Below are 27,445 nucleotides of genomic sequence, written 5' to 3'. Positions count from 1 at the left end.
ATCATGTTTCATTATTTTGTAAATGTCACCCGCCAAACCATTTGGAAATCAGCTGTTTTCTAAGAAAATTTCAAGATTTTCCATTTAATTGTAATGTAGGACAGAACGTACTGTAATATAACAATAGCCAATCACTCACTTGTAATTAAAAATTTCTTGTAACCACAATTATGAATCCTCTTATTAATAATGGAATTCAATTGCTTTGTCTTTTTTAGAATAGGCAAACAATTGTTTTTGATTACTGTCCCAATTTATGAGCGCTGTTATTCTTTGAATTTTTAATTTTCCTGTGATGTACAAAATTAAAAAATCTTGTTAAACTAAAAAACACTTCGCGAGAATCTGCGTTTTAATTAAATAAGCAGCACCTGTTGAGAAAGAATAAGATATTTTATTTAAAAAATAAAATAAAACAAAGTTACATAAAATCCTCTACCGTTTTCGCTTTTGCTTATCTTACATTTATTATAAAAGCATTTCCGTCGGTATTCTGCTTCGAAAAATTCTAATAATATCTTATTATTCTAATAAGCGGTTTGTATTATAATATAGTCAGCAACGCCAAAACTGAATGTACAGCGTCTTTAATTCTTGATCAAAGATGACCTTTCATAACCTTTCATTCCCCTACCTCTTATTTCTAGAAAAATAATTTGTACAACACAATATATGCATTTTTGGTAAACACAGATGTACAACTAGAGACCATAACATATTAAAATGTTTGCATAATTCATTACCATAATTGTTTTTGTACCTAAATAAACTGGTACATTTTAGTTGTTATTATTGATTCTGGATAAACATAAAGTATTTTTAAAAATACTTTTTTTCATACATACCTATTAGCTATTATAAATTATTCAAGCAATTCACTTTAAAAAAATAACAGCTAATTTATATTTTCAATGAGAGATCTAATCACTAATAACCATTTTACAATTTTATCAATCTTATTAAAAAATCAATAAATCGGTAAAAGACGTTTTTAAAGTTTTGAAACAGCTAGTATATACCTAACAAAATCGGCTTTGAAGAGTTGTTGCTACAACTTTCAAAAGTACACTCGGGATATTTAAATTTTTTATTTATTTTCTAATATATTCAGGGTGGCTCGATTTAAAAAAACACCTTGTATGTAACAAAACTTTATCAATTCCAAATAAAATGGCATTAAATATGCAATAAAATCGCTTTAAATAATGAAGATACATAATATAATAAATAAAATAAATAAATAAAGATAATAATGGTGTTATAAAAAAATACCAATATTTTGTTACTAATTTTGGACAACGTAAAGTCCCTTGCTTTTACAAAATGTTTAATGCAATAGTTTTATGCCAAAACTTCCAAGAATGTATTTAAATAACAAACATCTTAATCAAGATTTTTTCCGTAATTACATCCTCGAAAGTTTTTTCAATTATTCTATTACGGGAGACAGAATAGGAATTCTCAAATAGCAGTCTATTTGTAGAAAGCGGCGGCATGTAAATGTTTCTTGTGTTACAAATATAGCAAACATTTATTTATCCCTTGTGTTCCAACCGAACTTGTTTCGCGACCAGAACAAGGAATGAATTTAAATAACAAGCAACAACGCAGCAAAATGTTTGCGTTCTGCTTTTTCCTCATCCATACAGTTGAAATGAAATTCATTTTCAACGACCAGGCAAAAATTGTACGCTCAAATATTTTTATTAGTAATGGAATAGGCCCTGCAGGTGAAATAAAATACGTCGGTAGAATATTACTCTTTTATTATAATTTTGTACATTATATTTACAACTGTATATACATTTAAAGATTATTTAGGCACTGACTGAAATATTTGCTAATGGAAGATATTATTGTGACTAGCAATAACAATTTTAAAATCTAGAGAAAAGTATGTAAAATACGAAATAATAAAAAATACTAATAAGAAGATAAGGCTACAAATAAAATACAAACGATAAATAAATTAATAAAAAATGAAATGCTAAAAGAGCAAATATGTTTGAACGTCGGTCATATTCGCCTCAAAAGTAGCACAATACTTAAGGATATAAGTACCTAATTTAGTGTTTATTAGATTTAAACCCTACTATATTAGATTTGGTTTTTTAAATTATTAACAGATACGTGAAAACTATAACAAGTGTTACTTTAAACAAATAAATGACTAATAAAAAATACATTAAACCGGTCACTTGACTAATACGGTGCCTTTATTTGAATTTGCGATCAAAGTGAATCCCTGACCACTTAGAAAACGTAAATGGAGGTACGGTCAAGTCTTCAATACGTGGTAATTCTTCCAATTCGAAATACTGCTAGAAAAATATCTCATTCGTTCTAGGCAGTCTTGCTACAACTCTCGACAATGGAAAATGAAAAACAAAAATCACCCTACAGAAAAATCCACAGCCAACGAGACTAACAATATTGTTCAATCATTTCGCAACATATCAACAGCTTGCCTGTTCAAACATAAAGCACTTTGTTCAACAATCCAGTCGTAATTTTATTATAATATATAAAGCTATATTTTGGAGTCCACCGGAAACGAATTACTGATATGACAATTGCACACACTTGAGCAACAATAATTTTTTAGGAAATTTGGTGCTAGCAGGCCGATGAGGCGTCCCAAGTTCGAGTTGTTGCTTGCAAGTTGGGCGGTTGTGGCGCCTGTTGTTTGCTAGCAGCTACAATAATTCACAACGTTATTTTTCGGCAAAAAGCGACAAAATCACATTTGCCACATTTTACGCAATAAGCTTATGTTAGCGTAGGAAGCAATATACAACTATTGCACAAAACAACACAAACAAAACATTCCCATTAAGTAACATTATGGAAATAAGAAAATGAAACGTATTTACAGAAAAATAAAAAAGTGTTCGAATTAAACAAAAGTCACCAGTAAATAATGTTGTTAGTAGTCGACTGAATTCATGCAATGGCAATGGTGAACATGCAGCTGCAAGTCCGTTTAGCAACTGGAGCCTGTCGCAAATAGAAAACGCCAAAAATGAAAAAATATACAAAATCGAAAAACCCCAACTATGGTTGAAACGAGATGGTGTGTCATCTTGATTTGTGTCTGCAATAATAAACCAAGATACGTCATTTCAATGCAACACCTATAATTCATGCGATAAAAAAAGTGAAGAACACTTCATGCACACATGCTTGATTGTATTAAATTACATGCCATTTAATTTCTTTTATCTGTTAATTGGCGATAATGAGGCAAAAAGACGCATTTAAATAATCGAATGACTTGACGCTTGATACTTTTGCAAAAAATAAAACCAAAGATTTACTAAAAATAGTAATTGTCAATTCCGATTTATTACAAATTCAACACAAAAATGTGTAATGTAAAACATTTTTTATCGACCTAAGTACTGTCCAAACTCTAAGCAATAAAATGATTTCGGCATTTTTAGTACTTTTATAACAGAAAAAACCAATTGGCGTACAAGTAATTATGGAGACAATTAGTACCTCCAAGAAATACGCTAAATGCCGAGTCAGGTACAGAAATTTAATTGTGGTATGACGAATAAACAATTATGAAACGCAAAACAAAGAAAACAAAAGAATAGAGTAAAAATTGACGAGACATTGAAAAACCGGTTTGAAAAAGGTAAATTCATAACGGTTTTAAATATGGAGCAACAGGGTACTAGGTAATGGCTGAGGTAACACCTTTAAGTAACGTACTTACAAACGATTTCTTACGCTTGGTAAATAAAAAGATTAAATAATCAACACACAAACAGGATAAGGCGAACAAAGCATGTGAAAAATAATAGGTAAATTTATAAAAAGATACATTGAAAACAAATTTCAACAATTACTAACGCGAGCGTATTGCGTATTTAATTTTGAAAATACCATAAGGAACCCTTTTCAGTTTATAAAAAGAAAACGCTCGAGTAAAAAATGCCATTTCCGATCAATTTCGAGAAATTTAAAGAAATTTGGCGAAGTGACTGACTTTCTGGATGCAATTGTGTTAATATAGTGCACAAAAAAAAACAAAATCACGTCATGTTCCTTATAATTTAACGACTTCGTGCAATTTGGCAAAATTTCGTGAAAAAAAAAAACGTATCTGTTTAAACACTAGAAATTAAAAAAATCTAGCATGTTTTAGCTAATATGATTACTTTTCTGTACATCTTAAACAAAATTTCGCTAAACAATTTTGTTTCTAATTAAAAAACACGCTGAAATACTGAAAAAAAAGCAAAAAAAAATTAACTTTTGGCCAAATTTAATTATTTTTTGGATGAAATTTTAATAATATAATGCAAAAAAAACAACAAAATAACGTCATTTTTCATATAATTTAACGATTCTCAGTTCAATTTAGCAAAGTTACGTAAAAACACACCTTATAGGTTTAAACACCATAAATTAAAAAAAGTCTTTCATGTTTTAGATAATTTGATTAGTTTTCAGTACATTTCAAACAAAATTTCGCTAAACAATTTAGTAAAAAAAGTAAAAAAATGTAATTCTCGACGAAATTTAATTATTTTTCGGTCCGCATTAGAAAAATCTCGTGAAAGGTTTTAAGTTCAGCTCTCAAAAAAGTAGAAAGCACGCCATTTTCGTTGAGTTTATTTTTATGTGGAATAAAATGTTGTTTTTCGTATGGTAAAAGAGAAAATGTCTTAACTTTTCTTTTTTTAGTGTAATAATACCGTGTAATAAACTTTGCATCATCCGTTTTTTTTTTTGAAATCGTGTACTTACCTGGTGTTTTTTTGTACTTACTAAATAATTTAGAAAGTACAGTTGGATAAAAATAAAATGCATTTTTGTTTAGGATTTACTTAAACTTTCAAAAAACCCAATGAACACAAAATTTTGTAAATTTTTTGTCTAAATTAAGTACTCTTTCTTCACAATATCTAGCAATTATTGCTCATCTCACTCTTTCTGAGAGTTGTTTGTCAGTTTCTTGCTTTCAGAGAGGCACTTTTATAAATTCAAATAACTTAAAGATAACTTGAATTAGACTTTCCCAGGTAAAAAGTTACACCAACCTTAACTCGACAAAATTATTAAAATTATGTTGCATTTTATAAAAACAAATCCACTATAAATTTTTCAAAAAACTAACTACAACTGTTTGTAAAAAAAACAGAAAGGTAATTTTCTTTAAAATGAGACAGATTTTATCATGTTGTCATCTGTTACATTCAAACAATTTTTTAAATGCCCTAGACAATGGTGAATGCTTTGATATTTTATAAGCCATGTTCCAATAAGTATGGAATAGTTATTTATTTAAAAAGTTTGAGTGTAAATCAGACGTTTAATTCCACGTCTGAATTATAGAAAGCGAGTGGTTTACATTTACAGTTGAATACAATATTTTATTCTCCGAATTAGACTCAACAAGACTTAAAACTGAAAAAATAATCTGACGTTTCGTACTGAAATGCCAAACAGTAGTCAAAACTTTCTTACACAGTTGAAAAACCGTAAATTTTGACAATGTCGAAGAATAAAAACATAAAATTTGTCATCTTCAGGCTCTGCCGTTTTCCGTTTATTATTATTATTTTTTTCAACCAAATATCATAAGATCAGAAATTTTCACTAGAAAATAGGCAATAACAAAAATTAGAAACTTTAAATACCTGTCTTGAAAAAGCTGCCCGAAATTATTTGCTCGCCACCGTAGGTTATAAAAGTTTCAGATCACTCTCTTGACCACGCTCTTATTTATTCAGACTCACGATAAATGAGAATAATACGGAAATGATCAGACAGATTGAACTGTCACTTTGTGAAAAATTACGTACTTTTGATGTAAGCCATTAAAGTTCAATATTCTTAACAAGTAACAACCATTAGTTTTATTTTTTTTGTCAACAGTGCATAATTCCATTCGTTTGCAAAACTACAACGATAAAATCTTTGTAAACTTCACAAGAGTTGTAGAAAAATTTCTGTATACACACCATCCCGTTCCAAGCCCACACACTACTTCCCTCCTTCAAATACCAACCTTGCTTGCTTCCGTAAAATTTAAAAACATTCCTATAGGGCGGCGGTTTGGGAAAAGTACTGGGGTCATTAAACATATGCTTATATTTCTCTTCCAAATCCATCACAATCTTCCTATTTGACGTCATCGACGAATTTCTCGGTGGTGGCGGCGGCGCAAAATTGTTCGGCACCGCCGGCGGCGCCCTCGACGGCACCATCCGATGGGGCGGCAGCGGCGGCGTATGGTTGGGCGGTTGAGGTAACACGGAAGGAGGTGGGGGCGGCGCATGGTTCGGCGGTTTAACCGAACCGGTTTTCGACGGTGGCGGCGGCAGGTGGTTGCCATGGGGAGGAGGTGGGGGCGGTTGTTGCGACGGTATGGAGGGTGGGGGGGCGTTCGGCCGGCCGTTGAGCGCCGGCCTTTGCCTGGGACTTAGGTTTCCGGTGGAGTTAGCCAGAGATTGGCCGATGACGGACGACAGGTTGCGAACTGTGCCGAACTTCATGGCGACGTTGGCGTCGGGGCTCTGGGGCGAGGGCGTCCGGGGGCTGCGCATGCTGTGGGCGCGGCCGACGGGCTTGCCGTTGATGACGAGTTTCTTCGGTGGGGCCACTGGTTTGGCTGAAATTTCTCCGTCAATACTTTAAAAATTGTAAGTTTGGTGACATACCGTTGAGTACTGGCGGTTTTGGAGCTAGGTTTGGTTTTCCGTGACTGATCACAGGTTTGCTGGTTTGGTTGAAACCGTTTATCGAGTCGGGACTATCTAATGTGCTTAGGTTGGCGTTACTTTTGACTTTTCGATGGAGAGTGCTGTTTTGTTGTTGGAGGTTTGAGTGGAGAGAACTTTGATTTAGGTGTAAACCGTTCGTTGAGCCGACTTTTAATGCAGACAGTTGACGTGTACCGTTTTCCTCGGGCGTCTGCAATTCGATGTGAAAAAATTTTAATAAACAATGGATGGAATTATCCAACTTGTGGGAAATGTTGATTGCAAAAATCAGCTGCGAATGGCGTGTCAAAATTTAAATAAAGATTTTAATTACAATGAAATATGTAAATTACTTGATAAAATGGACATATTTTAAGTAATAAAGTGCTTTAATGGTTGCCCATATAATAACAAAATTGAACCATTAAGCAGACGATAAAAAATTCGATAAGTCATCAAGTCGTTTAAGCAATTATTAATTACGTATTAAATCAAAGCGTAGATAAAAGTACAAATGCACTAAATAATATCAATATGATTCACTAATTTTAGTTATTTGATGTTTATTTTCAAAAGTTATAAACAAACCACAAACTTGAAAACAATAAATTATGATAACAAAGTTTATTCAAAGTTTAAAAATCTTTGTTTTGTTACTCTTCTTGTCCAATGTAAAGAAAAGTAAATAATATAATAAAATAATAAAACGTGAATAAGATACAGTGATTTTTTATATTTCTTATTCAAAAGTGTATCATACGTATATTTCCAACAAAAAAAACACAATAAAAAAAACATTATAAACTGAATTTGTGAAAAGGCTTAATTTTTGCTAGTCATTTTTTGCAGTAAGTCCACGAAATATTAGATACAAGTAGTGTTATTCTGATATTTTTTAGTATCTTGACTAAATTATTTTGATTACATTAATTAAATATTTGTCAAAATTTTATATAAAACATGAAATCACACCCGTGAACAATACTATAAATTTATACAGGAGTTAGGGAATGGTTAAGCAAAAATTTAAAGGTAGATAAAGAATGGCAAAACAAATCGATCAACAGTTTTAATGCAACTTGAACACGAAATTTTCAAAATAATTTTAGTATATAAAGTTTCTTTCTTTCTTTCAAAATACACGATTCGGTTTATTTAAATTGAAGATTTTAAATAGAAGAGGTTAATCATTTAAATTGAAGTAATTCATTGAGTTCTAAAATTTACATACATTGCCTTGTAAGCGATAACATAAAATACTGTTGACAGCTCATGTTTTACAACCAATTTTGCAACTGTAGAATAGGATTTGAAGTGTTTTTCTAACTGCTGGTAGTTTAATGGAAATCGGTAAGTAAATTGATTAGTGATATAAATTTTTTATCTTCGTAAATTTTGATGTCACATCCGTTATTGTAAGCATATAAATATCGCTCTCATTTCTTACGTCGTGAAACAAGAAATTTTTGATATCCACTGTCTAATTCTGATACTGTTAAAGTTTTAATAATTAAAACCTGCTTAAATATTTTTTTGGAATTATTTTCATTCATCAGATTTTTCATACATAAGTTCCTATAAAGAAAGATTAATTTTTATTGATATTGCTCATAAAAATTAAAAATAAAATCTAAAAAAATGTGCAAAGTCTCCCGTCCGTTAAAAAAATTACAAGTAAAATATGTGTACATCGAAAATGAATAGTTTTCCCAAAAATTTGTTTTGAACTTATAGTCACAAATTTTGAGAACCGCTGAACTGGGATGATAAAAATTAGAGTGTCCTTTAAAACTAATAAATTAATGACAAAACAACAGAACTAAATTAACTTCTTGGTCCACTCCGTGTCAATTTGTGTATTTTTATTAAATTTTACGAAAAACAAGAAAAAGTAATGTGCCAAAAATGGAATTCGAACCTCCATCACAAATAAACTTGCTAGCAACAGTTTTGAAACAGATAGTACATACTAGCTGATGCAGTATAAATACCAGTGTATTATGTAAAAAAAAAAACACAAAGTTTCTGGATTATACGTAATTCGATTATTACGAACAAGAGGTACAGACAGAAAAAACAAGGTACTGTTTTCAGAAAAATAATATTCAATAAATAACAATTTTCCAGTCAAACAAATTTCGAAAAAATCAACATTAAATTTTTCGGTGTGCTTATTAAAAAAGCACCCTTTAAAAAATTAAGAATTTTTAATCTCAGGAAATTAGTCAAAAATTTAGCAAAAACTTTGAATCAATTTCGCTGAATCAACAAAATCAAACAATTTTTAAGTGCTACAACACAAGCACAAAAATATGTGACCGTTTTACTGGTCATGTTGCAATATCTAACAACAGTAACAATCTAATTACGCAATTTTTGTCTTGCCAATTACGTAAACAGAAATACTTTATCCATCAAATTTTCACGAAATACTTAAAAAACGATATTATCATTCCCAACATTGTTAGAGTAATCTGCACATACTAGATCGTTAAAACTGGAAAAATGATAACCAGGTTGTTCTAAGATTACGAAATTTATGGCCAATCAACCTTGGCAAATTAAACTTAAGACAACCATACTTAATAAAGATGAAAATAAAAATAATACGTTTGGCGAACGCATAACATAAATTTTGAAAGCATGGTTACAAAAAACCTAACGCAATTCTTTGATTAAACAGGAACTATACTTTGTTGCAGAAACAATTTTTCTACCAAGACAAACAAAAAATCAAGTTCCGCAAAACCATAAAATTACCAATTAATATGAAAAAACAACATAAAATTTTGAAATGATTTCAATCGGATATTGTTATTCCAATCGTCCTTGGCAAAAATTATGTCCACTTCATACTTGCAAACCACAGTCGTTTGTTCGACTCTTTATTGTTTTACAAGACTAGTTTCATTAATTTATTATAATGGCAAAGTTGTGCTTTTCGATTATAATCACAAACAAGTCAATAAAAAACAGAATTTTTAGTCTTGCTCGAAACACTGAAGTGTTTACTCACAATTATTAATTTTAAGATAAACGTTCAGTAGATAAATGCCATTAGTTAATCTTGTCCTGAGCGTCAAGAAAAAGTCACGGACAGCGGAAATTTGCAACGATAGCCGCAAAAATCAAGGATACATAATCGTCTCCACTTACATTTCTGACCGGAGCCGGTGGTGGCGGCCCCCGGTTTTTGTTATCACTTGCCATTTGCTTTTTCAGCTCATTCTGCAAACTACTCGAATTCTTGACCGGAAGCCCCACTTTCCCATTGTTAACATTATTCGCTGGCAGTTTCCCTGTCGGCTTCAGCTTGGGCATGCCTCCAGCGAACAAGCCGCCTAAATTTAGCCCATTCGGCGTCGACGCTGGGGTGCCCCCTGACGGACTCGAACTGTTCGAATTGCTCGTTTTCCCCCCTGAAAAGCGACTTTAGAACCCTAACTAATTTTCTTCACACTGACCTATCACCGGTGCACTTCGGTCATTCGTCACCGTTTTCTTCAACCTGGTGCCTTTCTGGATCGACTTTAGCAGCGCCGCCCGATCGTCCGGCTTTCCCGCCTTGGGGAAGGATGTCGGGGCCGGCGGCGGCGGCGGCATCATGCCAGGGGGCGGCGGTGGCGGCGGCCCCGGCATGCTTCTTGAACTACAAACTGGAATTCCAATTAAATCGCAGCTGCTTAGACATGCTAATGTATGGTACGCCCATTAATGTAATTATTTTCGGTTGAATCATTTACCACGCATTAGCATGATGAAGTAACGATTGGTTCAACAACCGCCCCTTTTTTCAATCAAAGGTACCGATAGATTATGCAAATTGGACAAGGCGGTCGGAGCGTAATCAAGGACGTTTCAATCGCCCTAATTCGATATAATAATCACGGAAGAAACCTAGATCATTTTTTGCAGGTGCAATTCGCTACGAACGGTTGTAGTAATGGCAAACTGCACTCTTTTATTAGTTTCAGTAATTAATAGCTGCATGCGAATAATGGAGTAATTTTGCTGTTTTAGCTCATTTCCTTATTAATGAAAAACATAACCAAAAATTATTAATTGACCTGACGTTTGGCACAGCCAACTATAAATTTAAACAAATTTTTTGAAAATTAAGGATAATTTATCTATTGTTAGTTGTGGTGAATCAAAGGTGTGATTAATTGTCGATTCATATTTGGGGGCCCCATTTATGGTAAATTTGCCAGGTCTGTCACTAGTCGCAGTGCCCTAAATAAAATTGATCAAGTGAATCCAGGAGATAATTTGGCCTGTTCACGTAGACGAAATGTTTACTTTTTCGTCCTATTTATCTCAAGTAAATACCTCTTAATAGGTAAGTTGACAACGTATCCACAAAACCTACCTACTGACAATAAATAAATAAAATAAGGCTGGTGGCCTGGCCTTCACCACATCTCACATCACTTTATCACTAAATACAGTTTGTAACACATTATTTCGGGCAAGTTGGAGGAATGTTTCTATTTTTTCAAACTTTCTCCACTGATAGACGTTTTTGGGAAACCACTATCATCAAATATGGAGGATTGACATGTGTTGCGCGCGCGCTCTGTGGATAATTCAGCGCACTAGGTTAAACAATCCCACAGCTTCCTTGATTGAACAAACCCGTGATCAAAGGGCTTACTTTTTTTCTAATCACTTGATCCACTTTGTGTTATCACTGGAGATAAGATAGTCCCACACTGAGTGAAGGAATTTTCTAATTGTCGAAAGTTAGATAATTTGCGGAAAAAACTAATTACGAAACAAATTTAGCAATGAGCGTGATAATTTGCCGTTTACACCGTACATCCCTTTGTGAAACGCCAAATGTGGGTAATTTAGAAGGGGAGCGGCCCCACACTTGGTTGGATTTTTTAGAGACCAACCCGGAGTTCTTTAAATAAGAGATTTCCCCATGCGTTGCGGTCGTTAAATAGATATTTTATCAATTTATCACAACTGTTTGAAGGAATTTTGCAACATTTCCTGCTATGTAGACACTGCATTAGTCACGACGTTTCATGATTCATTTTATTTTGTGGTATAACCAGATGAATTTTTGAAAACGGTTTAGTTATATTTTTGAGTCATTGCACCGCGTCTTTTCTATGGGTCAACAACTGGGATAATTATGAATATTTGTTATTGTTACTATTTTTGTATTTTATGACTATTATCTTTGTCACGGACTATGCTTATTGCATTTATAAAACATCATGGTTATCATCAGTTGTAAATTGCGATAAATCAGTGTTTCGTTTTTTAGTTGGTCCAAACTGTTTTTTTTTCTTTTTCATCGTAAAACAGCCGGTAATGCATAAATAAATCCACCAAATAAAAATATTGTCTTTGATTTTTTTTTAACCGGCACAGATGTTATCCGGTCTCAAGTATTTTGCCCATTGTAAATTATACAGTGTGTGTCAATAGTGGGTAATGTCTGATAAGTTGCATGTAAAATGTTACTTCTGGACCATCGCGTTTGACGTCTTAAAAAACAGAATAGAATCCTACCAATTTAGCAAAAATAAATAACCGAAAAAACCTAAAATCCCTCAAAAACGCATTAATTTTAATAAACCCCAAAAATACCCAAATATCAGATCACCAACAATTGGCCACATGAAAAAACAGGGTAGAATCCTACAAATTTAGCTGTTCTCCCAAAATTAAACAACCAAAAACGATATAAAAAACTATTAAATAAAATAAAAAATATTAACATTTGATTAATCAAAATATTGTTGTTTCTAGATCAACGGTGCATAATGCTTTAAGGAAAAACTTCTAAATGAAAAATTTGCATGGACTTTTTGCACAAAACAATATTATATGGATATGTTACTGGTGCAAATAACAAACCCTTGTTAGTAAACTATAATGTAAAAATGTAAGCATTTTCGTATTTATTGTTTAATTAAAATTAATTAAATAAAAAAAAAATAAATATGAAGTGGCTGATGGACAAATTATTATTTCTTATGTTATTTTAAAACACGCGATACTTAAGTGTGCTACACAATTACACATAGTTATGGATAGCTAACTGTAATTAACACATTTAAATAAATATCGTTTTGTATAAAGTCAGTAAAAAATATTCAGAATTTTTTGCTTAAAGCACTATACACCTTTGAATTAGACAGACACTATACAAGTACATAAAGAAATTTTAATATTTTTTTATTTTATTAACGTTATTTTTAAATTCATTAAATTTTATTACAAGAATTAAACATTTTTTGAACACTTAATTAAATATTTACGTTAACAACAATACTTCCATGAGTTTTTTTAAACATTCACGAATTCATTAAATAATAATTTTATTCGCAATTGAGAATTTATGATTACAAAAGTCGCCAAATTTCCCCGAGTGTATTTTCAAGTTTACGATGCAATAATGATGGTTTACTGGCGATGGTAGCGGTCACGGGAACAACACCAAGACATCTGCTGATCGGTCAACTGTACGTATAAATCAATCCTTATCAGTACTTTATTATTGTGGAAATAGATAGGTATAAAATCATAAAATTCATAAATCATCCTTAAGCTAAATTCACAACACAGACTTCATGCAGTTGTATTGTGTTTATAAAAATTTAAAAGCTAAAAGCATCATTTAAATTACTATATTCAGTTAACATAAAACATAAAAAACCATAATACGTAAACTTTCTTAAAACGTTTAACTGGGACAATGTTTCATTTTTGAAGAAATAAGTAATCCGTGTATGTTTCATACGTTTCGTGTTTACTGTGTAGTTTTAAACTATTGCAGGGGTTTTACCACAGTACGTTGGACTGTAGTGGTTATGTATAATAACTATCGGAAATTTTTAATCTAATATCAAAAAGTCTTCCAAGTTTCGCAAATAGAAATGTAAGCACACAACAAACGCATTTATTCAGTTTAAATAAAAAAATCTCCGATCAACAGAGATAAAAAAAATCAACAGATAATACAAAGAACGCATTATGCGGTCGCCATCTGTCTCATCTCTTCCTTGATACCTCCAATTTCCCGACTCTCCACATTGTGCTTATCAATAAACTTGGTTATCAACTCCGCCAACGTCTCGGGATTATTCAGATGGAAATGATGCGTGCCCTCCAGCCTGTGATACTGGCAGTCCACACTGCTTTTCTTAAGCACTTCCAACACATCGTAAAAATTCTTTTTAACTTCGTAATACGAGCCACTAATGGCTTTGCCGATAAACACCGGACATGTCATCGATTTCGTAAGACTCATCGACTCCTCCTGCGGCCAATTCATCAACTCCCCCGCCTTTAATCGCGGGTCGCGCGTAAAGTAGTACTTCCCCGGATTATTTTTCGAGGGAGCAACATTGCGTTCGATCAAATGATGCGCGTGTTCGTACGCCACGGATTTGTTATTCGGGGCGCAGACCTTTTCCTTGATTTCTTCCATCGTGTAGCTGGGGGGCTCCACATTGCTCCGCTCGAACTGTTCGTATCTCGAAAACTTAGTTATATTTCGGGCGATTCGGGGGATGTTGTCTTCGGAAATCATGGGTTTGGCGCCGTCGAGGCAAATGAGGAAGTCGACGTTTTTGGGGTAGACCATGGTGTAAACGTAGGACGTTATGCCCCCCATGGAGTGGCCAAGGAGGGAGACTTTAGGCCAGTTGAAGTAATTGACCAAATACTGAACCAGGATGAGGTAATTTGTGAAGTGGCAATAGAGGCCGCTGGGAATTCGCGAGGAGTGGCCATGGCCGGGCCAGTCTATGGCCAGAAAGCCCACATTTTTGTTCAAAAGCGGGACTAATCGGTTAAATGAGCCGCAGTTGTCCTTGAAATAAAATGATAGTTTGGGGAGAAAAGGCCGTGACTTACCTGCCACCCGTGGACGGTGAGAATCGGCCGCCGGTCTGTGGGGCCCCACCACTTGCCTGCAACGTGGCCCCACGGTACAGGGATCCTAATTTCCTGGTAATTAACTGTTGATTTATTTCTAAGTAAAATCTCCAATTTTGGTACAATTTGCTTCAAGACTTGCCGATTGTTCCGAGAGAACATTTTTAACTGTTTCAATAATCTAGATGAGAAATTGGGAGTTCACATTTTATGATATACAAACATGATGTAATAAAAATTGAGGTTATTTACGTCATAGCTGGACGATTCGGGCAAAGTTCCAAGCCCACATCGTGCAATGTAGCATGAATTTGCATTCCAACATCTAAATAGAAGGGAGATTAAGTAATAAAAACACAGTTATGTTTGGACAATTTATTCATTACTGCTATTGGTACAATAAGACGTTTGTACAACTCGCTGCAAATCTTCAAATTCTCTGGGTACCTATTGAGGAAAAAAAAATTTATGTAACTGCAACTGGAGGGTTACAGCGAAAATCTATATGTATTTCTACTCCACGAGTAGATGAAGGCTTAACTCTAAAAAAATCCAATTCACCTTATACTAAAACAACTGAATGTGCACATTAGTAAATGACTAAAAAAGTTAGTATAAGCTGTTTAACATGAATCTGAAAGAATACAGTGACATGCATTATGTCTAACAATATTCAAAAAATACATATAGATTAAGTGAAAACTGTTACTGTGAATCTGTTGAACAGAGTAGATAAGAAAGTCTTGAGTTTGTATATTTGGCGTTCTACGTACCAAACTCCTACATTTTCAAATTTCAAGTTTTGATCTAATTGGGAGCAGATTTTCGGTCTGAGTGAACAATGCAAATCGCCTTGGTGGGACTAAGAGCTGATTTTCAATGAGAGGTGTCTTCTACTTAAAAAAAGAAAACAATTTTTCATTCTTCAAGAGAGTTGTTAAAAATTTCTCAATTCTCTTGATGGATGTATTTTCACAATTCATTTCGTGTGTTTAGCTGATTCATTGAAATAAGCTTCAGAGAAGTGATTTAAGGTAACTTGAGAAAATTCTATTTCTTATATAAACTTCATAATTCATCCCAAACCTCTTGTTCTTATCCCTTTTTAAACAAAGAAAACGATATTAGTGTTGATATCAATCATTTATTAGAGCTTATCTAAGTGTCACAGATTGAACTCAAGAAAACCAAGAAAGAACAAACAAAAACTACACTACATATCAAAACTTTCAACCATTCGATTGGCATCAAGTTTCGAATCAGTTATACAAAATCCACGATGGCGCTTAAAACCCGCCGACATTCTCTCAAACGCGCGAATATGAAAAATAAACCAATAAAATAACGCATGGAGATTACACCAGGAACATCATACATTAAAAACCAAATGTAAAAAATATACATCTACAATACTGGCATAAACTCCACCGAAATGTTACAACTACGGTTTATCTCTCCAATAAATGCAGTGCCCCCACGAAGTTTAATAACGACCTGAAATTAACATTAAAATAAACACGAATTAAAACAAAGCAACACCACATACCAAAATAAATCAACGAAAATGTTATTTTAATGCAATTTTAAACCGTCTTAGAATCAAACACTTTATCGCTAAATTTAAAATTGCACCGGCGTGGCAAAACTTTAAAAGGGTACTTACGAGGCGAGTAACTGCGAGATCTCGAACGGTCGTAACGACGTCGCCTGTAATACGGCGATGGAGAACGTCTATGGCTGTAGCGCGAACCACGGCCATAATAATCACTTAAAAGAGAACGAATTCAAAACCACATCACTTGCAAAAATCGCTAAACTTACTCTCTATCCCGGCGTCGATCGTAACGATCATTATATTTACTGCAAAAAAGAGACAAAAATCACACATCTGAAATGGATTTGCAATGAAAATGTGAGAAGGAGCCTTTACGAGTGTCTTCACTTCACGACACTAATTCTATTCCCTTCAAACTTACTCGAACTTGAAATTCTTTCGGCTTTTTCTACCAAGAATCAGTAAAACATGATACGGATACGCATAACATGTGGAAATGATTCTTGGATATTAGAAAAATTCTGCAACACACTTTTTGTCCTACATACAATAGTAGAAAGAAGTAGCACCATAGAATACAATATTAAAATACTGTCTTAGTTATTTAAACGAGGAAAGAATACTTACTAGGTGGGTTTTCCCATGTATATTCCAGGCGTCGGTGTGTGCGCCCTTTCTGTGATAGAATAATCGACTCGAATATTTTTACCGTTTATTTTCATACCAGAACATTGATCTTTGGCTACTTTCGCATCGTCCGTATTTTCAAAATACACAAACGAGAAGCCTCGTGAGCGTCCAGTCTAACAAAAACAAATAATAAATGAGTTTCAAGGCTTCACCAAACAAGAAACGTATTAAAGAAGAAGAGAAAATGTCGTAGTGTAAACGGAGCTGAGCATTGAGGAGTATCAAAAATGTCAGCACGGGACACTATCTATAATCTTCCTGTGCGCATCAAGAAAATAGGCACTGAAAGCCAGACTCTCTCAAATATCACAGGGTGGTGTTGACTATTTACAAGTATGTGTTTTACCTTTGCATCAATGACAACTTGCACCCTTTCAAGCGGCCCATATTTGGAAAAGATGTGATATAGTTCGTCCTCTGTCGTGTAGACGCTCAATCCGAAAACGCCAAGACACCGCGAAGGTTTTGGATTGTCCCTGGTCCCCAAATGGCGCCTGCGGCTAGACATAGGGCTATGTGAGAGCGACCGCCGGTCGCCGGGGGAACGCGAGTGACTACGTGAATATCTCGAGGACTTGTAACGTCTGTCTGAGCGTGATCGACTGCGCGACCTGAAAGGCCAAATCAAAAAATGATCTATGACATGGTTGTACCAAATACGTACGACAGTCAAAAACTTTGGTGCAAAATTCGTCGACTCGAGGTACGTTTCACGTGAAGCCAAAAAAAGAATTAGAAAAAAAATAAAACATACGTACATTTATTATTTAAAGTAAAAGTTGAGGAAAGCTCGCTGTGATTCAAACAAAAAATCGTCTCCAACCCAGACAACGCTTTAGTCCGATTATGTGCGACATGTGCCACGTACACACGGGAGGGATACTTTTTTAAGCTTACCTGTATCTGCGATCTTCTCGGTCTCGGTCGTCGCGGCGCCTTTCTCGGTCTCTGTCGCCATCTCGATACGATATTTTTCTACTCCGGCTTGGACTCCTAAAATATACAATACATAGTTTTATTTTACGAATGTACTGAAATTAAACAGTCCAAAATAAAAATTTTCACCAGAAAATAGTAAAACCTTTAATATCTGCAATAGTAGTTAAAATTAAAAGACATTTTCATAAAAATATATGTTTCACCCTGGTATACTCTCATGGTTATGTAAGTTTCCTAATAAACAAAATAAAATCAACAAGCAAGTAAAATTAAACAGAACACTTATAGAACACACAGATAAAATTAATGTAGGTTAGCGTTTGTTATCTTTGATTCATTCATCCTTATTACGTTATGAAAAAACCTACCGATATCTTTTTTAAAATATATGATTTTCTACGAAGTGAATTACCTAACATAGTGTTATATATTTATTATTTACTTCTTTTTATCAAAAGCAAATTGAAAAATCAGCTTTATTTAACACTACATTAAAAGGCCACTGATATTGTGTGAAAAAATCAAACAAAAGATATAATTTCTCGCTTAATTAATACATAATTAAAATGAGTCAAAAATAGCTCTGACTCTGTTGGGTTATGTAATATCATACATAATTTTATACTGGATCCCGTTTACCAAATGATACTTTTCGTATCACTTTAAGGATGTGAGAGAGTAAAAAATATACAAATGTTTGTTTAATACTAAACAGAAATAAAATTACGACTAATAAAAGCAATTTAATTTTGTTTAATTTTCAATTTTTTTATAAAGATACATTATTACGGCATTATACAACCGAGGTAATTTTAACATTAAAAAAAAATTAAATTCAATATTAGTCAGAAAATGAAAATTACTAGAGATTAAACACAAAAAACTGAAGTTACAAAAGTGCAATACGACTGATTTTTGTGTCTTCATTTTCAACCTCTTAAACTCTAATAAAAAAAACCTCACTGAAGAAAAAATGTCGTAGTGTAAACGGAGCTGAGCATTTAGGAGCATAAAAATGTCAGCACGGGACACTATCTATGTTCTTCCTGTGCGCATCAAGAAAATAGGCACTGAAAGCCAGATTCTCTCAAATATCACAGGATGGTGTTAAACGACTAAATGAGAAATATGCATTTCACCTTTCAAGCGATCCATATTTGAAAACTTACTTCCTAACTTACCAATAACAAATCATCTATTGTTCCCTTCAAACAATCCGTGATTTTTAAAGTTGACTAATTTCAAAATAATAAAATTTAATTTAACCAAGGCAACTGACAGAGCCTTTTGAACCCTTTTTTTAAATAAATTCCCTTGTCGGTCATATTTCAACCATTCCATTTTAACGGACGAGACACTGCACAAATTTTTAGATTTTACTTTCAGTTTTTTTTTCTACTGATGCTGTCCATAAAAATTGAAAATAGAAACTAAAAATGTGTACAAGTGTCTCGTCCGTTAAATAGACGGTTTATGGAATATTGGAATACCATAAGAAGCAAGTAGGTGTTTTTTTAAATGTTGTTAAAATTTGTCGAGTTCTGGGACAGCCTGTATCTCGTGAAAAGACGCAAACAACTCTACCCTTGGGTAGAGGTGATCCGAGATTTTTGAATGTAAAAACGAATCTTGAAGAAATTTTGAAAACAAAAAATTACATACTATTACATACAAACTTCCTAGATCAATGAAAGAAGTTTCCCTTCAGTGATCAAGGAAGTTGTGGTTAAAATGCACCTGTGTATGACCTGAGCTCATTTGACTTAATCTGACTCTGGTCCAGATTTCTGTTAGACTTAAATAAAATATCTCAAACGGTCTTAGTTTCTCAACCTTTTATAAATTTAACTTAGGATTACAATTAATTGGGCGCTCCCTAGTGTTGTGATTTAAGAGATTCCAATCTAGCAATCTTTAATCATGTTTTTCTGGTTGTACCTTAGCTGACAATATTCTTACCTTGCGCTAGAGATAAAATATTTATTTATTATTGCATTACAAATAATGCAGCACTTAATTGTGAACTGAAAAGCTCCAAAATTCATGCAACATATACATGAACATAAGCGTACTTCCCGCCTTTTTTATCCAATCCAGTGGCGCCTCCAATTCAAATTCCGAATAAGGTAAATTTGTTTATTGTCATGTGGCCTTGCTTTAACTAAGAAAATACCGAAAATACATAATAGGTAATCCATAAAAATGGACAATTAAAATATGACAAATTTTTGAAAAAAAAAATCAAACATTCTTATTTCAAAATGGTTTCTTTTGTTGAAAATACGTAATTGCATGGTAATCAACAATGTTGCAATCTTTACTATGGTAGCGCTCAGCTCCATTTGCGTGTGCGTCATCTGACATTTCTGTCACTACGTTTACATAGCAGGGGCATAGCGGTGACAAACTATCAAATATTTTTTGAGGTTACGAAGTGTTTAAATTATGAGTTGTTACAAAAATACAGTTTCACAAAACAAGAACTAATAAACGCAGAATCAAAATCCTAACGAAACGCAAATCACAAAACACAATAAACGAACAGAAAATACTTGCGATTAACACCGATAACACTTTCGACAACCATGCGACGACGTCTATAATTTACTGTCAATGTCAGTTTGACAAATTCGTGACACTTGACGGTGTTGTCGAAGTGCACATGTAAATTAATGTTCAAGGATACCACCCTTAGATAGCCCTTAGCTGTTTAAATTTGCATTGTTTTTGATAATTTTTTATAGCTTTGTGTTGGTAATGAAAAAATGAAATTGATGACGCACACGCAAACCGAGCTGACCGCCACTATATCAGCATTAAATCCGGTTTTCCCTTTATCAAAAAATAGCGTTTTGTTCAAACAGAAGCAAAGCCTGCTTGTACATATTTTCAGTTTTCGCCTGTCGTCCTTAAAATTCCACTCAATTCTGCAACTACTTAACAATTCGGCAACAATAAAAATAAGCCTCACCTTGAGTAACTCTTGGCCTTGTGATTTCTTGGAGACTCTTCCCGCCTCGCGTGTGGAGAGTGGTCTCGGTCGATCATTGCTTTACGATCAATGGGCGAGCGGCTCCCCTAGAAACGGAACCTTCCCTCAATAAAGAGTTATTGCACAAAATAAACACAAATTAATTACAAATTTGAACGAGATTCCAGCTCAAGATTGCACTTAATAGCGTAATAAATGTAATCGGAGACGGCGATGCAACGAAGCCGGCAACCGACGCGACCACAAGGAAGCAGTTTATTTTTAAAACCAAACGGTAATTAAGCTATTATTACTCACCTCCCTATCACTCATAGTAAAAAATAAAATAAATACTAGGAAATTGGAAGAAAATAGGACAACTAGTGAGTTTTTTAGTCTTAAACGCAACTTGACCACAAACACGCCAAACAAAACTTGTGGAATGATGGCGGCGAATGGCAAAGAGGCGCTGCTGTCGCACGGAAGTTCTTCTGTTTACTCGCTCCTGATTGGTCTAGATCGCTACCCCTTCCAGTGTTTCCGGTGTGCGGAATTTGAATTTTACTGCGATTTTTCGCGTTTCTGTCGACAAATTAGCATAACAATCAGTTCCAATTAGCCAGAATTATTGTGCAATAAAGAGGAATTGATGCTGTTTGCTTTATTACTGCATAATTCGCGAATGGATCTTTATGCAGGGATAGAGGGCGCTTCACTTTTCAAAAGAGTGATGTGGCTTTGCGATCGACTTGTCAAAGTATGACAAAATGAATAGATTTAAGTTATTATTTTTTGTGATAATTAAAATAAGCTTGTATAGAGTAGAAGCCCAAATATCCGATAAGAGATTATGCGTGGACGAAGAATGTAAAGGTAAAAAGTTGGAAATCAGCGCCTAACCTAGTTTATTTTGACAGTCAAAAACTGACATATTTACGTTTTTAGTCCCCATTTCGCTTGCCAAGACTCTTTTGAGGTATTCTAGTCCCGACTCGAGGATCCTGTCGTTCGCCCCCAACGTCGACATAACGATTTACAGTAAATCAGCTGGTTCTCGAGAAGACCTTTGGGGGGGCGAGATTAATGGCAAAAGGGGATATGTCCCCAAACATATGGTCCGAGAAACGAAAGTTCTTCAAAAGCCGACTCTTTTAGTCGACACCGAGTTCAGTAATGAGACCGATTCAAAAGAAGTGCCTTCACAAGTTGAACCAAACAAAGTTCAGGAACCTTACGAAGTTGTTGATGGTACGACCATTTACCTAAATCCGCAAGATGATATCAGTCCGTCGTCCACCGAGAGCCCAATCCAATCAACACTTGTACCATCACAAGACGACTCTAGCAAATTTATTGGGAGGACCATTTTGTCTAATGAGCCTTTACAGCCAGAAGCTGGACAAAAGGAATCTCCCAAAAACGAAGTGAACGTCGAAAGCACAAATCAAGGAAATAATTTAAGCGAATCTATAGAAGAACAAGCCAAAAGTGAAGAAGTTTCAAAGGAGCAAATAGAAATACAAACGGATCCAGTACCAATTAGTGAAGAAAATTTGTCACAGAAAGAAGCACCTTCAAGTGCAGATGAAAACGAAGAGTCCGAAGAAGATGATGCCGAGATCGACATAGATGACGAAAATGATGATGAGGATGATGAAGATGAAGAAAATGTATCAACTCCAGAAACTGTAGTTCCAGCTGAAATTAAGGAAAACGTTTCTAGTGAAAATGTAGAACAGAAGGAAGAAATTCAATTAGGAGCAGAAAGTGGGTCAAAGATGCCAGAATCTGAACCACCAGAAGTGGTGACAGAATCAAAAACAGAAATTGTAGAGCCTAAAACTATTGTTGCATCAATTGAAGAGGAAAAACATGATTCTAAAGCGGAGGAAAACTTGGAAAGTCTAAAGGAAGAAACAGTTCCTAATACTGAAGCCCCTACTTTGGCTCCAAACGAGCCTCTGGCACTCACTGAAGAAGAAAAAAATGTTCCCGGAGCGGAAGAAAACCTTGAAAGTCCAAAGAAAGAAGTAATTCCTCCTGGTATTGAAGCCACCACTTTGAGTCCAGAAATAGAAGTGCCTCAACCCTTTGATGACAGTATTGTTGATGTAACTCCAAACCCTGTCGAACCGGTTCCAGAAGAGCCTAAAATTTCAATGGATGGAATCCCAACACTGCCACCGTTTGGACTTTTCGGAAGTCCAAATCCAGAACCAGTCCAGAACGCAGAAGTAGCTCCAGAACCGGAAAAAACTGATTTGGGATTGAACACACCATTGGAAGAAACGCAAAAAGAACTACAGTTCCAGAAACTTGAAGAAATCCCAGTCCAAAATATTGAAGAGAAAATTGAAGAAACTCAACCGCAGAATAGCGAAGAGCCGATTGAAGTAACACCCCAAAGTATTGAAGAGAAAATGCCCCAAAACAGTGAAGAGAAAATTGAAGAAATTCGGCCGCAGACTAGCGAAGAGACGATTGAAGAAATACCACAAAATAGTGAAGAGAAAATCGATGAAGTGACGGAGAATAGTCAAGTTGAAGAAAATGACAATCCTGGGTTTTTCTCGGGAATATTGGCTTTTATGGGGTTGGGTTCGCAAGAAAACACGGAGGAGGAACGCATAATGGAACAATTTATTCCTTCCGAAGAACATATGCCAAGTGATGATGTAATTTCCAAAGTGCGTGAAGGTAAGTGTTTTAACAACAAAACGTAAACAATTTTTTATTTCAAATAAGAGTCAAAAACCCTGCAAAACGCGCTATTTACGTATTGAATAATTGAAAGTTACGTAAATGTTTTGACAGTTTAGAGTTTGTACATTCATTATTATCTAAAAATACTATTAATTATTGTGCGATTTTTTAATCTCTCGCCTTATTTTTGATTGTGATAGTGGTTTATTTCCATAACGTATGGAAAAATACTCTTATTTACATAATTGAAAATATGCCTAAACGATAAAAGGACTCACTGTTGTAATAATGCTGTCCATAGATCAGCTTTTTTTGTTTTTTCCGGATTCGCCAAGAATGAACACTCATCACATTTCATAATTCAGCTTAATGTTTATTCAATTAATTTGAACCTAAAGGTGGTAATTCCGGCGCTTATGAATTTAACATTTGTGTTGCACAGTTACTTTAATTAAAATTTGGCTGCGATTCTGCCACGTTCTAAAAAAATCGCAATTATTTTAGTAGTTTTGGCGTGTTTTCGTGTCACTAAGAGCGCTTTTTTGTAGAATCGTTTTGTGAGTCTGGTTCTTGTCCGAAAAATGAGCTAAGTGACGATGCCATGGAGGCGTTCGGTTTCGACTTGTTCAACTTCAACTCAAATATACTCCTCTATTTGGTAACAACAGCGATTTCTGTTATTATTTTCTTGTTTGGCTACATTGCGCTTGATAAGAGTAAACGAGAAGGCCCGCTCATTGCTAAAATTAATAGTCTCGAGAAAGAATTGTTGATAATAATCAAAGAAAACCAGATTTTACAAGAAAAGTTATCGACTGATTCCGGTTACGAAACCAATGATCGCGTACCAAGCGAAGTCGTTGAAAACTTGAAACAGGACCTTTTGGCCGTGACAAACGTCAAAAATGCCCTCGAGGAACAGGTGCAGTCGCTGGAGAAGGAACTGGAAAATTCGACCGAAGTCGGAATGGAACTGAATCGAATGCTGACGGAAATTTTAAGTTCCGAGGGCGGTAGCGATGTCCTTAAGGCCAACGTTGAGAATTTACAACGGCAACTTGTCGAGCAACAAGCCACCATTAATTCAGTTAACGAAACTTTAGCTGTTACGAATACCGAGAATCACGAACTTCGGTTGGAGCTGGAATTGAGCAATAAGAAAGTTTTAGATTTACAAGCCGAGTTGGATAAGTTATTACTGAATATTCTCAAAATCGAAGAAGAGAAGGACACTCAACAGAGTACGCTGGAAAATGAAATAGCCAACTACAGGCAGAAATTCGAACAAGTTAGCAACAAACTCAAACTGATGGAGAATGACCACAGTCTGGAAATAAAACAGTTGAGAAATCAATTAGACCAAACTGAGCGTAAACTAGAACTGAAAACAAAGGAATACGACCAACTTAAAGACACTTTAAAGCAAGTCAAGTCTCTCAAAAACAACGAATCGACGTTACGCGACCTACTTGAAGTGACTGACATCAAGGCCGAACTGGAGGTCCTCAAGTCGGAGAATGAACGGTTCAGCCAAAAGTTGCGACAGGAACAAGACCTGAAATCAACCTTTGAGAAGAAGGCACAGAGCGCCGAAGACGAGCTCCGGGTCCTAAGAGAGAAATACGACGAAACCGACAAGTTGCGCGTCGAGAGTCAGACCAAACTCGAGGTCTTGTCCAACTACTTCAAAGACAGGGAAGCACAATGGCAGAAGTGAGTATTTATTCAGACACCAATCCCTGTTAACATTTTGCTCCCCGACGTCCTGTTCCTTCGTCTCCTTACTGTGAGACTATTTCCCCCGATTGTTTTCTTGTCCGGATCCGACTTCACCACCGAACTGCTTTCCTCGACTTTCGTTTGTTTGGATTTTTTTGAAACCTTCTCCGGAATCTTGTTGCTTTTCTTCACTGGTTTTTTCTGAGTCGGTTGTTGGCTTGCCCTGGGCTCGAACACTTTTTCGAGTCTTTTGCTTCGTCTAGCTTTGGGAGGGCCCTCTTGTCCGGTTTTGAACACCCGGAAGAGTTCTTTCAGTTTGGCCATTCCGGTTTTTTTCCGGTCGGTGACCGGGTGCAGGAGGGTGGTTGGCGGTCGGTTGACAAACGAGGGGTGGTAGTGCATGGACGAAGTCTTCTCTTTGGGGAAATTGGCGGCCCGCCGCGGCAAATTCAAAGTGTTGGTTTTCTTCAGTAAAAGTTCGTGTTTCAGTTCTTTAGTTCGAGGTTTTTGTTCCTCGGATTTTGTCTTGGGGACGGGGCGACGTTTCACGTTTTCAGATTTTGTTTTCGGTAAGTTTTGCGCTTTGCTTTCGGTTATTTTCTCGGTTTTCTTTTTTGCGGCGTCGATTAGTTCGATGATGTTCTTTTTAACGAGCCATTGATAGTCTTCGGTTTTTGGTTCATTGTCTGGTTTGCTTTTCGCGGGCGTCATTAACAGTTCGTTCAGTTCTTTGGCGCTGAGTTTCTTTGAACTGGCTTTGGTGGGTTTTGGCTTTATCGCCTCGCCTTTGCTTTTGTCCAGGTTTTTTCTCAATTTTTTTAGGTCCTCTGGGGTGACCACGAGCATTTCGTTTTGTTTGCCTTGTCTCTCATTCGTTGGCAGGTTGGGAACCGAGTAGAATTTCCTCTTCGCTACTTTTTTTCGTGGCTTATCGTTCAGCATTTTCATATTTACTACTTTGAAACTTCCAATTTCACCAAATGTGTCATAAAGCCAAAAAGTCAATTTGTTTATTTTTCGACATTTGGTGTAACGAGCTTTCGATTTTTTCGAAGGGAAATCAGCAAGCATGAGGCGCTTTGGGCCGAGAAAGAAGGAGAAGCTTCCTCAACCAGCGAACGAATTAAATTCATGCAGGAACAATTACAGAATTACAAGTGAGTCTAACCACTGTATTAAAAGCTTTAACAACAAAAAAATATTAGGGCCCAGACCGAGTCACTTAAACAAGAAATAATGTCTCAAGAAATTGAACTGAAGAGTCAAATTTCGGTTTTGGAGAAGAAAGCGCACGAAAATTGGGTGAGTGCCCGACAAGCTGAACGGAAGCTCGAAGAAGCGAAACAAGAGGCGGCACAACTGCGACATAGACTAACGTTACAAGAACGAGATAAAAGTGAGTTTTTCCCCTGGAAAATTATAGCGATTAATTTTTAATTAGGGTTGCAATCGCCACTTGAGCAAAACGGGGACATCCCCGAATCCCCGGCCTCCCCTCCTCTTTTATTTGGCACGCGTGACCACATTACCAAATCTCCTCCCCTTCCAGGGCTTCCTCCCTTCTTGCCGCCCCCTCCCGGAGTTCCCTTCATGCCGCCGCCACTTCCGGGTGTCCCCCCTTTTATCCCGCCCCCGCCACCTAACATGTTTCCGGGTGATCACCGCCCCCCTCCACTAGGAAGGATGTCGTCCCCTCCACTAAATTCCCGATATTCGCCGAGTAGTCGGGGATATTCGCCTTACGATCGGAACAGTTCGTCGCCTTCCGATTCCGAATACGGTACTTCCCCTCCACATCGCAGGTACAGTCCGTTCAGAGGGGATGATAGGCGGGATTACAAAAGGCCTCCCCCGGGGAGGACCAATGGGAGGAGTATGATGAAAGGTGAGGTGGTGTCTCGGAAGGGGTTGTTTTTATCCGGTTTTTTTAAGGTGGTAGTTCAGGGTCGGGACATTCGAACGAATCGTTAGAGAAGATAAATAGACAGCAGTCGAAAGTCTAGCGGTTCACCTGTTGTTTTTATTATTAGTTTTTGTGTTTGAAATTTTCAGCGGTCCAAATTTTTCGTCGCGTAGGTGAACTGAAGTGAATAGTGCTTTGTAATAATCTCTGGTGTAATACGTGACAAGATTCTGTCTACTCTAACATTTTTGAATTTGTTTTTAAAAAGTATGTATAAACTTGTATAAAGTACTGTTGTATAATAAAATGTTTATGGAAAAGTTTCGGTATTTTCTTTCTGTCTCGCT

At 35.5% G+C, this 27,445-nt stretch overlaps 4 protein-coding genes across 14 annotated transcripts; 1 reads left to right on the top strand and 3 right to left on the bottom strand.

The window, feature by feature from the left end:
- Positions 1–1,749: 1,749 nt before the first annotated feature.
- LOC657123 (WAS/WASL-interacting protein family member 2) lies at positions 1,750–11,551 on the bottom strand. 4 transcript variants are annotated; one of them, XR_010333265.1, is made up of 7 exons: positions 11,089–11,550; positions 10,184–10,375; positions 9,876–10,138; positions 6,678–6,930; positions 6,026–6,628; positions 2,912–2,997; positions 1,750–2,696 (listed from the first exon to the last, which is right to left on the bottom strand). XR_010333265.1 is itself a non-coding variant. In XM_008199434.3 (6 exons), the coding sequence occupies exons 2-6, from the start codon at positions 10,356–10,358 to the stop codon at positions 2,617–2,619; spliced, it is 1,374 nt and encodes a 457-aa protein (XP_008197656.1). In that variant the 5' UTR covers positions 10,359–10,368; positions 11,089–11,551; the 3' UTR covers positions 1,750–2,616. The 4 variants fall into 4 exon arrangements, 3 of the variants coding, with proteins under 3 accessions (XP_008197656.1, XP_008197658.1, XP_008197655.1); XM_008199434.3 differs by lacking the exon at positions 2,912–2,997 and having other exon boundaries at positions 10,184–10,368; positions 11,089–11,551; XM_008199436.3 differs by having other exon boundaries at positions 1,750–2,997; positions 11,089–11,549.
- Positions 11,552–13,618: 2,067 nt separating this feature from the next.
- Positions 13,619–14,782, bottom strand: LOC657044 (probable serine hydrolase; the record flags this gene model as incomplete). The annotated part of the gene is made up of 3 exons (XM_064354774.1): positions 13,619–14,553; positions 14,598–14,701; positions 14,761–14,782. Coding segments are annotated over 3 exons (969 nt in total), but the record flags the coding sequence as incomplete, so codon positions are not given.
- A 196-nt stretch (positions 14,783–14,978) lies between these two features.
- On the bottom strand, positions 14,979–21,251 carry LOC656964 (transformer-2 protein homolog beta). 7 transcript variants are annotated; one of them, XM_008199428.3, is made up of 8 exons: positions 21,092–21,251; positions 20,774–20,880; positions 17,761–17,856; positions 17,210–17,474; positions 16,801–16,976; positions 16,440–16,478; positions 16,282–16,385; positions 14,979–15,719 (listed from the first exon to the last, which is right to left on the bottom strand). In XM_008199428.3, the coding sequence occupies exons 1-8, from the start codon at positions 21,104–21,106 to the stop codon at positions 15,694–15,696; spliced, it is 828 nt and encodes a 275-aa protein (XP_008197650.1). In that variant the 5' UTR covers positions 21,107–21,251; the 3' UTR covers positions 14,979–15,693. The 7 variants fall into 7 exon arrangements, with proteins under 7 accessions (XP_008197650.1, XP_064216117.1, XP_008197653.1 ...); XM_064360047.1 differs by having other exon boundaries at positions 14,979–15,065; XM_008199431.3 differs by having other exon boundaries at positions 17,210–17,363.
- Positions 21,252–21,468: 217 nt separating this feature from the next.
- LOC656875 (transport and Golgi organization protein 1) lies at positions 21,469–27,418 on the top strand. Of its 2 annotated transcripts, none has more exons than XM_008199427.3 (7): positions 21,469–21,646; positions 21,719–23,470; positions 24,025–25,189; positions 26,251–26,352; positions 26,401–26,591; positions 26,637–27,068; positions 27,128–27,418. In XM_008199427.3, the coding sequence occupies exons 1-7, from the start codon at positions 21,541–21,543 to the stop codon at positions 27,196–27,198; spliced, it is 3,819 nt and encodes a 1,272-aa protein (XP_008197649.1). In that variant the 5' UTR covers positions 21,469–21,540; the 3' UTR covers positions 27,199–27,418. The 2 variants fall into 2 exon arrangements, with proteins under 2 accessions (XP_008197649.1, XP_008197648.1); XM_008199426.3 differs by having other exon boundaries at positions 21,470–21,646; positions 26,637–27,080.
- Positions 27,419–27,445: the final 27 nt, after the last annotated feature.

Source organism: Tribolium castaneum, chromosome 2 (genome assembly GCF_031307605.1).
Source record: "Tribolium castaneum strain GA2 chromosome 2, icTriCast1.1, whole genome shotgun sequence".
Taxonomy (NCBI): Eukaryota; Metazoa; Arthropoda; class Insecta; order Coleoptera; family Tenebrionidae; genus Tribolium; species Tribolium castaneum.
The sequence above is the reverse complement of the archived record's forward strand: the minus strand, read 5'-3'. Positions and strand labels throughout refer to the sequence as shown.

Coding starts and splice junctions, on each gene's coding strand:
- LOC657123 (XM_008199434.3), bottom strand. CDS start 10,358: ATGCCGGGGCCGCCGCCACCGCCGCCCCCTGGCATGATGCCGCCGCCG. Junction 10,139..10,183: donor CCGAAGTGCACCGGTGATAG/GTCAGTGTGAAG, acceptor GTCGCTTTTCAG/GGGGGAAAACGAGCAATTCG. Junction 6,629..6,677: donor AAAACCGCCAGTACTCAACG/GTATGTCACCAA, acceptor GAGAAATTTCAG/CCAAACCAGTGGCCCCACCG.
- LOC656964 (XM_008199428.3), bottom strand. Junction 17,857..20,773: donor AAGGCCAAGAGTTACTCAAG/GTGAGGCTTATT, acceptor TGTATATTTTAG/GAGTCCAAGCCGGAGTAGAA. Junction 15,720..16,281: donor ATCTCGCAGTTACTCGCCTC/GTAAGTACCCTT, acceptor TTGTTTAAAAAG/GGATAAGAACAAGAGGTTTG.
- LOC656875 (XM_008199426.3), top strand. CDS start 21,541: ATGAATAGATTTAAGTTATTATTTTTTGTGATAATTAAAATAAGCTTG. Junction 21,647..21,718: donor CGTGGACGAAGAATGTAAAG/GTAAAAAGTTGG, acceptor TTACGTTTTTAG/TCCCCATTTCGCTTGCCAAG. Junction 26,592..26,636: donor GTTACAAGAACGAGATAAAA/GTGAGTTTTTCC, acceptor ATTTTTAATTAG/GGTTGCAATCGCCACTTGAG.